This window comes from Glycine max, chromosome 15 (genome assembly GCF_000004515.6).
Source record: "Glycine max cultivar Williams 82 chromosome 15, Glycine_max_v4.0, whole genome shotgun sequence".
Lineage (NCBI taxonomy): Eukaryota > Viridiplantae > Streptophyta > Magnoliopsida > Fabales > Fabaceae > Glycine > Glycine max.
The window spans coordinates 8762418-8773201 of NC_038251.2; the positions used below are offsets into that span (position 1 = coordinate 8762418).

A 10784-nucleotide genomic window follows, 5' to 3' on the forward strand; every position below is an offset into this window, starting at 1 on the left:
GTCGGCTAGGGTTTGTTTGACAAACACCGACTACGATCTTTTCAAACGACATTGACCAAGACTATTTTTAGTCAACCTCGGCCTAAAAAATTTTAGCAGGCGTTGAAAAAAAAATCTATCCAATATCGGCTAAAAAATAGTTTGGTCAATGTCGACCAATAGAACCTACTTGATATCGGCCGGAAAACATCATTGATCAATGTTAGCTGAAAAATCCCTAATCGAAGTTGGTTAAAAAATAATCATGACCAATGTTGGACAAAAAACCTTACCCAACATTGACTATAAAATAGCCTTGGCTGATATTGACTAAAAAATAGCTCTGACCGATGTCGACCGAAAAAACTCTAGTGGATGTCAACTGTAAAAATCTAGTCGATGTCGACTAAAAATAGTCATGCCCGATGTCGGTCAAAAATACCTAGCTGATGTTAGCAAAAAAACCCTAACCAAATAACTTTGACTGATGTCAACTAGAAAATCCTAGTCGATGTCAGCAAAAAAATTCCTAACTGACACATGCTATGAAAATCTAGTTGACATTAGCCAAAACATCCTAGCTAACATCGGCTGAAAAATAACCTTAGTCAATATTGACTAAAAAATAGATTTAACTGATGTTGTTGACTGGAAAAACTTAGCTGACATCAGCTGAAAATTCCTAACATGTGTCTACTCAAAAGTTAGTCATGACCAATGTCAACAGAAAAAAATCTAACTAACGTCGACCAAAAAAATCATTGATCAACATCAACTAAAAAAATCTAGATGATAACAACTAAAAAAATTCTTGGTCGACGTTAGCAAAAAATTCCCATGACTAAGTGAGAAGATAACCTTAACCATCATCTAAAAAAAACCTTAGTCGATATCAACAAAAAATAACTTTGATTCACATCATAAAAAAAATTATGACCCAAAAAACTGCAACCAACATAAGTGAAAAATAACTTACGAAATCCCACTCTTTTAGACTTTTAGTCAATCAAAATAATTCAAAAAAATAATAAAAATTAAATCTCCTTTCAAATATTCTATCCAAAAAGTTATTTTTATCAAAAATTATTTTAAATTCCTTAAAAAATTAAATTTCTCTACTGAATTATTTCATCCGAACACACTATGAAATTTAAAATTCCTTATCTAAACACAAGATTAATTTAATTGAAATACACTACAATCTAATTCTTTCAACAATAACAATACATAACAGTTAGAATTTAATATCTCTATTTTGTTAGTATAAAAAAGTTATATTATTAATCAATAAAGAACTATCATTATTACGACTTTCAAAATAATTATTATATTTTGAAATTAAATAATTGTATAGAAACCCTTTACTATATTAATTAATGCATATACAGGACAGTAAAAAATTTGCACTGTCAAACTCGGTAAGAGGGGATATAAGAGTTAGTTAAGTAGTGCACATAAATTGTATTAAATTTTCTAATATTCTAATTGGATTTCTAGAGTTAATAAAAAAAAAAAGAGGTGTTAGTCGCTTGAAATCCTATTCCTGCGGCGGAAAGAGCCTGCGAACTTCCTGTTTGCGGCAGCACTATGCAGCGCCTCCTGTCGACTCGTGGCGCATTCTATATATTCTTGCAAAGGTGGAAGCTGTGCTTTTTCGCCTTCTTTAGGAACTTGCCCTCGAATTATCTGTCCATCCATTAATACATGCTTATAAATTAAAAAAAACACTAGTACTATTTTAAGTTGTGCATCACTTTATATAATTAAAATTCCTAATAAATAAATATTTTTAATATATAAATTATATTTTAACCTTACAGTGAACAATTTAAATTGTAAGATAAAATTATTGTTAAATATTAATAATTCCTTTATAGATGAACATAAGAAAAGAGGGTAAGTTAAAAAAGAAAAACTGTTAAGAAGATCAATTATGCAGATAAAGATAAGAAAAACGATAGTTTAAAATAGTTGAGAGAAAAAAAAATTGACTAATTATGAAAGTAACGTGAAATGCACATTAAAAGAGAGATAAAACAAGAACTTTAAAATGTCAAATTAAAAGCATGAAGAAAGTGAGAACACTAGCCTCTAAATTGTGTATTCTAAATTTCTTATTTGTAATGAATATTGAGAGTAGATATCCCTGAACACTAAGACTGGAAATTGAAAAATAAAAAATAATTTTACCTTTGACGCCCACGATCGTTCGGCTTGCTGACAAACATCTCTAATATCTCTTCCAGACATACTGAAATAATTAATAGGAACCGATGAACATAAAAGGACTGATAAAAAATAGAGCAAAACATCTTTTAAGGCAGTGCAAAACAATTTAGAAGTGACTGTAACATAATCGGAGCATGTTGAGGTTTGGAAAAGCCTAATGAATGGTTACATAATTTCAATTATTAAAGAATGTGTCATGGTGAAAGTCAAAATAAGAGGTCAATACATCTATATACTTCCCTCATGTTCTACCTTCTTCCTTTCACTACCCACCAATTTGTAACCGATAACTAAGATGCGGAACTCAAAAGTTAGCCCAACTTACTCTTCTGTAACTCTTGCAAGTTCATCTAGTTCGGGTTTGGACAGGTGCTTTGCATATTTGGATGCGATTTCTTGACGATTCTGATGATCAGGTAAGCCAAAGGCGATCATACTATCAAACCGACTACAAGCAGAAGGAGAAAAAACAGTTAGGATGAGATTCCTGTATGATTGACCGTAAAGTTTGCAAGCTATAAAGCAATTTGCATTCAAGCTCACCTGATTAATGCAGGATCAAGGTCTTCCTTTCTATTTGTGGCAGCAATGACAACTACTTTCTTATCCTGCTCAAAGCCATCTATCTGCAAATTTTGATCCATCCGTCGTCAGTCATATTACATAAAAAAGTAAACTCTCAACATGTTTGATTTAGTTTGGGTGAGTTATTGATAAATAACAGATTTATTCTAGATTTAAGAGTTATCAAGCTTTACTGTCATAATATGAAAGTAAGTTCACCCATTACTTGGATCCAGTAAAAATAAAATATCAATATTATAAAAAAACTAATCCAAACAACCACCAATACTTGACCCACTAGATGGTATCGGTTACTAAAGCAATCAACACTACGGAGCTCTCTCTTAAAAATCAAATCATAAACTAATCTTGAAGAATACATATGATGCTAAATTAGAACTCACAAGCTGAAAATAAGTCTTCATAAGCTCTTCACTATAAAATAAAACTTCTAAAACTCTAGCACACAGTAATTTTCTATAGACAAAAGGTATATAACAAGCCATTCTGTGTATCTTAAAGCAGTAACCAACAAGATTAACCTGTCGCAATAAGACTGACAATATTCTACGTGTAGCTTCATGCATTTCATTGTCACGAGCAGCAGCAAAAGAATCAATCTGTATCCCACAAAAGAAAGAACACAAACAATATGTAAGTTTTATGGAAAACCAATAAGAGGCACATAGAAACTCCTTATCAACATTTCTCATTTTGTTACCTCATCCAGAAATATAATAGCACCATTAGGAAGAGTGTTCGCCAGTGAAAACACTTTCCCCAAAAGACGTTCACTTTTACCGTAGAACTCAGACATTATTGCCTCAAGTGGAACATATAGCAAAGGGACACCCTGCCAAATCAAGTTCATCAGTTTCAGATCACTGCATATTTGAGTGCAATATACAAAATTCTACTTGATTTACCCAACATAATGTATACTATATTGCAGAATAATGCAAGAATCAATTAATTATATTAAACCAAACTCAAAACCATAAGCGTTGTTATTCAAGCTAGCATACAAAGATACAGAATTGCCATTTATGAGGCCATATTAAATTTACACCAGAGCTCACAAGAGTTTAACACACAGAAAATCACAATCTGAAAGCACACAGAACAGCCACACAAACTAAACTATGTAGAACGAAAATATATACACACAGAATAAGGATATATAGTAATACTATTATACTAATCACCAATTAATCAATATATGAAGCAATTTTCCCCGAAAAACACAAGACCCTACTTCCTGGCAAGTGACAGGTAAACATCCAATTAATTTACATGCAAGTGGAACATATCCAGTGTACCCCACTTTATATCATACATAACGTCCTTGAATGTTGCTTCAAGAATAGCTATAATGTGTGTTTTTTTTTTCATTGGTAGAGGATAATGCAGGATACTCAGATACCAATTCAAAAATAAAGCAAAGGGGAAAACTAAAACATTTAAAAGCCACATACCGCTTGATTGGCAATAACACGAGCACAGGAAGTTTTCCCTGTACCTGAAACCATAAAATTGTACCATTCAAACATCACATATAATGTGAATAATGAAAATAAAGGTTTGTACTGTTGGCGCCTAGTAACTTCATATTAAATTGAAATTCCAATTTCAAAGAATCAGTTCAACAGAAGTCTCTTGTTAAAACAGTGGCTATGAAATAACAGTAGCTCAAACTTTGGAGATCATAGGTATATTTGATATGCCAAAAGTGCACATAAAGGAAATGATTGTTAGAATATATGAAAATATCTCAAAAGTATCTTAGATTATCCTTCAGGATTAGTTTTTTTATTTCCCATTATCTCTTAGGATTGGTTGTCATATTTTCTTATGATTTATTATCCAAATTAATTAGGATTACAGAGTGCAGAGTGTAGACACATTTTCTCCACACATTTCCATATTCTATTGAGTGTGGTGGTGTGCTACAGTCAGTTTCCAGCCACTCTCAACAACATCTGACTTGCAAAGCCCTGCTCATTTTTTTTTAATCAGCAAAAGTAATGTATATATATTATAGGATGAGTACCAGTGGTACTAGAATTACAAGGTGATATGAAATAGTCTAGTGGTTCCACTGGTCAGGCTATTTTCAGACTGATGTGGTCCACCCTATTCAAAATGAATACAGCAACAGTACCCCACAGCTAGTGAGCCCTCCTAATCTTAGTACCCCACAGCTAGTGAGCCCTCCTAATCTACAGAAAAACCTATTGTTAGGTTGGTAGACCAATAGTTAAAGTGCATTGTAAAGTCTTTCTCCGATGCTTGAAGCCAAGTCCATAGCAAAAACAGTGCATCATCCATCAGCTTAGTAGCGTTGAATGATTTATTCGAGAAGATGATCTTATTCCTATGCTGCCAAATTGTCCACATTAGAGCTACCCACCAACACTTCCACCTATTGTTTCGTTTCCCACCATTCATCCCGATTTGGTGCTGCAAAAAGTGGTGCCTAGGGATTATGGAAAAGGCCCCCAATATTCCAGTCCACGATAAGGATTCCCACCATAAAGCTAGAGATTTGTTGCAGTTGAAAAATAAATGGGCTGCATCCTCCAGCTGATTTCTGCAAAAAGGGCATATGTTGTCATTTATCTCTATTTGCCTCCTTCCCAGGTTAGACTTAGTCAGCAATCGATCTTTGATTAGACTCCAAGCAAAGATTGTAGCTTTGGCTGGGATTTTTAGTTTCCATAGGTTCTGAAGCGCTTCATCCAGATTTGCCTCCACTGAACATTCTTGTAGCAGGTTATAGGCACTCCTAGTAGAGTAAAATCCATTAGGCTCAGCTTTCCACATCCAGCAATCTGCTGTATGTCGCTGGATTGCAATCTGAGAGATGTCTTCCATAAAACCTACAGCGGATGCGATTTCATTATCAAACAAAGGCCTTCTCCAAGAAAGGTTCCATTCCCATGCTGAATCATTGAAACTTCCCACCTGCTGGATGAGTTTATGTTGCTGGAGAGATATCCGATACAGCCTTGGGTATTTCAGCTTTAGAGCTTCACCATGTCCAGACCAGGAATCCTCCCAGAATTTAATTTTATCCCCACACCCCACCCTCCAAGTTGTACCATCTTGGAGGATAGTATTCAGCTGTTGGTCATGTGTCACCTCCATTAAATCTTGCCACCAAACTGACTTGTTCCCTCTAATACCTTCCACCATTGATCTCCATCCACCATACTTGGAATCCAATATCTTGGACCATAACTTGTTGCTTTGCTGAAGCATCTCCCACCTCCATTTTCCAAGTAATGCCTTGTTGAAAGCCCTTATGTCTTTTATACCCAAACCCCCTTTTTCTTTTGGAAGGCAAACTGTTTTCCATTTCACCCATGGTATCTTTCGATGCTCCAATCCACCTCCCCATAAGAAACTACGCTGGATTCGGATCAGCTTATCCGCTACTTTTCCGGGCAACCTGAAAAAAGAGAAAAAATAGATAGGGATAGAGGATAATGTAGATTGTATAAGGGTCACTCTCCCCCCAAATGATAAGTGTCTTTGTTTCCATCTAGCTAATTTTCTCTCACACTTCCTAATGACTAGATCCCACAGCTCGCCACGCCTTGGGTTTGCTTCAATGGGAATACCCAAATATGTGAAAGGCAGCGAAAAAATTCTGCAGTTCAAAAATTCAGCAGCTTCTCTACTCCACTGGTCAGATTTACCCACTACACCAAAATAGCTTTTTGCAAAATTTATTTTAAGACCAGAAGCTAGTTCAAATCCCCTCAAGATCGTTTTGATGACCCTGACATTTTGCATGGTAGGCTCCCCGAAAAATACTGTATCATCAACATATTGAAGAATGCTTACTGGTACGCTGTCTTTGTCAACCAAAAATTCAGAGAAAAGCTCTTACTTACTGCTTGTCTCATTAGACCGGTTAGACCTTCCGCTACAATGTTAAATAGCAAAGGTGCTAACGGGTCACCCTGTCTAAGACCTCTATGAGGGATAAATTCAGAAGTGGGGCTCCCGTTTACCAGTACCGAAATCGAGGCAGATTTGAGGCAACCTTGGATCCAGCATATCCATTTATTGCAGAACCCCATTCTGGACATCATATAAGTTAGAAAGTCCCAGGAGACCGCGTCATAAGCTCTCTCAAAATCCACTTTAAACACCAGACATGGCTTTTGCCCCCTTCTTGCTTCCTCCACCACTTCATTTGCAATGATAACACTATGCAGCAGCTGTCTGCCATCTATGACAGATTGTCTTTCATCGATGATGGATGACAAGACTTTCTTCAGCCTATTTGATAGGAGCTTAGCCACAATCTTGTATATGCATCCGATAAGCGAAATAGGTCTGAAATCATTGAGGGTTTGAGGGTCAGGCACCTTAGGTAGTAAGGTGATGAAGGATGCATTGCTTCCCTTTGGGAAAATCCTAGTTGTGTGGAATTCATCAAGCAAAGCCCTGCTCATATACCCAATCTGCACTTGGTTCATCGTCTTTGGGTCTCGTGCACCCTTGTTTGAGGTTTCTATGGCGGTTTGGCACTATTCCTCTCTCCTCTTGTTGACCCATGAACTCCTCTGCACAAACCTGCCCTCTTCGGTATGAATCATACTTTATGGGAACAAAGAAATTGGCTTAGCTTTGCGGCTTTGCCAAAGATATGAGCCTGGCACCACAGCTTTCCCAGAAGTATCAGCTGGCCCCATGACAGTAGTAGAGATTCTACATTTTAGTTTTTCGTAAATGGTTTATTTTTAACAAGTTTAAAGCTCAGTAAGCTTTAACAGTAGAAATGAAAATATCTTGCCATATTTTAGAATAACTTAGATTATCATTTAGGAATAATTTCCCTCTTTTCCATTATTTCTTATGATTGATTATCATATATTTCCTTATCTTGTGATTTGTTTCCCTAATTAGTTAGGATAATGATTAGTATAACAAACAGCTAGTGATATAGATTTTAAGAACACACATCAATACATTGTAATACATTTCATTAAGTAAAGTCTATTTTCTCTCAACCTCCTCCCCTTCTATACCTAAAACCTCATAATTTCATCAATAACTACACATTGTATTTATGTCCAACCCATGTACAAAGAGATATATAAATAGTAAGATGATAATTAAATTAACTGAAAAATTAAAGTTTCCTAATTGTACCCCACTTCATAACAATTAAAGAAGCCAGGTGGTCATTTTAAAGCTAGACTAATAATATTTTCAAGAGACATGTTATTGAATGAAATCCTAATATTTTTTAATCTATTACATATGATTGGTATAAAAGTTGCAAAATCTTCAACATGATCAGACAAGTGTGCCATTTATGCAATAATTAGTGCCCTTTTCAATAATGGAAAATGTTCTTTAAATAAATTAAGGAAAAACATTGTTCCTTCAATGTAGATGTTTCACATTCTTGTTTGAAAGGAAAGAATTTGTTCTTAACACCAAGTTATCAACAGTTGGTGGTTTTTTTCCAAGTTCAAACTTGGAGAAAATGGTTTTCCATTCACCAAAAAAAAAAAAAACAAAAAATAGTTTTCCTTTCGAGAAATAATCCTTCCTGGACAGAATTTCTCCCTTTCAATTTATATTTCTTGTGAAAAAGTTAAGGTTTTTTTACAATAGAATGAAAAAAACAGAAAATAGAAAATTTATTCCAAACTAAGCCTAAATGCATCACATTATTATACACAAAACGTATAAAAGAGCCTAAATGACACACCTGGTGGACCTTCAAATAGCACAGCTCGAGGTCTGTTTGACTCAAACTTATGACGAGTCCCTCGAGCAATATCATCATATACTTCAGGACTATGCAAAGCCAATAGTATCGTATCTTCTACCACTCTACAAAATACAACAAAAATAAAGATTTAAGTAAATTTACTTTCATGCATAATGATAAATGAAAGCTGTATACACGTGTTAACAGATGATACTAGGTGTTATAACTTGGAAGTATATATTATACAAAAGGGAAAAGCAATTAAAAAATATAGTGTTAAAATGCTCTAATGAGATATAGAGACCACACAAAACATATATGGATAACCAAATTGGTTGGAATGACTGACAAACCTCTCATTCCCTTCAAATACTAGAATCTAATCACGTCAAGGATCATATCAAGCAATATATGAACGCCAACTTGCTACTGAGGTGTCAAAACATAAAATTGAAAATCTTGAGAAAGAAACAATATTTGCTTTCAAAATTAGATAGAGCATTCAGCTAGTAAGAAAATACAAGCCAGATTTCCAGATTTACATACCGTTTTTGATGTTCATAACCAGCAATGTTGTCCCATGATATCTCACCATCATTTGATATACCTACGGGTTCATCAAGTCCATAAATTCTCACTCCCATACCCTCAAGATCAGAAATAGATTTATCTACAGATGGCACCTTTTCAGTCTCTTCCCTCGGTTTTCTTTCCAGGGTGTTTCTTTGTCCCAACTTGTTACCAGCTAATTGTAAAACAGAGACAAAAGCATCAAGCTCTTCAGGACTCAAGTCCCCTTGCTTAATGAATTCAATTTCCTGTAATATTGAGATTTTTCTGCTGAGCAATGACCATTTTTTTCAATGCACAAAAGAACAACAATGTGGAGATCAAATTAAGAAAATTAAAAAAAAATTAAAGACTTACAGCTTTATCTGAACCAATGAGAGAATGAAATATGAGTATACATAGATCTCTATCATCTGCAATTATATCTGTTGAAGACAGATTGTTCCCTTGAATATGTTTTAGTTTTGATGGATGAGTAAGGGTAAGTTGCCAAGCAACGGTGCTGTGGACAGGTTACAAGAAACACCGAGGATTTTAACTAAATTGAGTGCATCACTATGTAAAGGATAAAAACTCAATGTACCATAAGCCATAAACATGCCAGCTAAGTGCTAATCTTCCCTAAATTACGGAAATTGAGAATGAAGTACCTGTCCCAAGCTCGTAATAACATGTCTGAACCACCACCATGGCCTTCAGCTTTTGTTCCAAGATGTGCAGTAAGATTTGCGATAAGTTGTGAAACTTCACAATTAGGAGGAATTTGAAACTTAATACTGACCTATAATTGTAATTCCAGCATCAGATATAGTTTGACTTTCAATGTGAGTGAAGAAAAAGAGAGGTTGAAGTTGAACCTTTTGGCCTTTAACGGAAACAGTGAAGCGAGGATAAGAGCCATATCGAATTCCTCTACTTCTAAGCAACTCCTCAATTCGCTCACGTTCCTTCTTAGCACTTTCTTGGACATCAACAGCACCATTATCCGCATATGCAGCTTCCACGAATCCCGTCCCAAATATACCAGCTAAGACAACCGGAAGCAACGAATAATCCTCGCGCAAAACTCTGGAACTCGAAACAGAGGAAGAGGTAGACCAAGAAGACGCAAATTCTAAACACAAAAATGAATCACGAAGCATTCATAACAGAAATTCAATTTTAGAAAGAAAAACAACCGAAGTGGAACATGGAAATTGAAAGAAAGAGGAACGTACTGGGAAAGGAAGAAGGAGGTGAGGAGCGAGAAGCTAGGGTTTGGAAAGAGGAAAATGAACGCCAATGCCAACGCCACGTTCGAGCTGACCTGGCCAAACGCTCCATTGTAGTGTGTTGATACGCACTGCTGTGTTTCGTTCTCTCTAAGTCGGTCTGGATTCACAGCGTCACTCGCCTGCCGTCAAGCCTCCCTTCGTTCCCCAGCTTTCCCGCTTTATATAGAAAGAGAAGAGAAGGACCGCCTAAACTTAAGGCCGACCCAACGAACCCTCGTAATAGGGTCAAAATTGAGTAAATTTTTTGTTACTAATTTGTTAATCATATGGTAATATTTTGATATTATTATAATTACTTAAATAACGTTTTGTGGTTATTTTTATTTCATTTCTCTTAAAATAAATTTAATTATTTAAATCCGATTGACTTAAAAGAAATGTCCATATTTAATGTTTGATTTACCTTGATTTACATTCCTATTATATTATTT

General features: G+C 35.3%; 1 protein-coding gene across 1 annotated transcript; it reads right to left on the minus strand.

Moving 5' to 3' along the window:
• Window positions 1-1416: 1416 nt before the first annotated feature.
• Window positions 1417-10590, minus strand: LOC100803362 (cell division control protein 48). The gene is made up of 13 exons (XM_003547222.5): window positions 10297-10590; window positions 9937-10193; window positions 9730-9860; window positions 9437-9581; window positions 9056-9327; window positions 8507-8631; window positions 4248-4291; window positions 3494-3625; window positions 3315-3392; window positions 2752-2834; window positions 2534-2656; window positions 2170-2230; window positions 1417-1665 (listed from the first exon to the last, which is right to left on the minus strand). The coding sequence occupies exons 1-13, from the start codon at window positions 10400-10402 to the stop codon at window positions 1501-1503; spliced, it is 1722 nt and encodes a 573-aa protein (XP_003547270.1). The 5' UTR covers window positions 10403-10590; the 3' UTR covers window positions 1417-1500.
• Between the last annotated feature and the right edge of the window lie 194 nt (window positions 10591-10784).

What these genes read in the sequence shown, in the direction of transcription:
- LOC100803362 (XM_003547222.5), bottom strand. Translation starts at nt 10,402, where the DNA reads ATGGAGCGTTTGGCCAGGTCAGCTCGAACGTGGCGTTGGCATTGGCGT. An exon ending in CTTGATCCTGCATTAATCAG is followed by an intron (nt 2,657 to 2,751) that starts GTGAGCTTGAAT and finishes TTCTGCTTGTAG; the next exon opens with TCGGTTTGATAGTATGATCG. An exon ending in CTTGCAAGAGTTACAGAAGA is followed by an intron (nt 2,231 to 2,533) that starts GTAAGTTGGGCT and finishes TAATTATTTCAG; the next exon opens with TATGTCTGGAAGAGATATTA.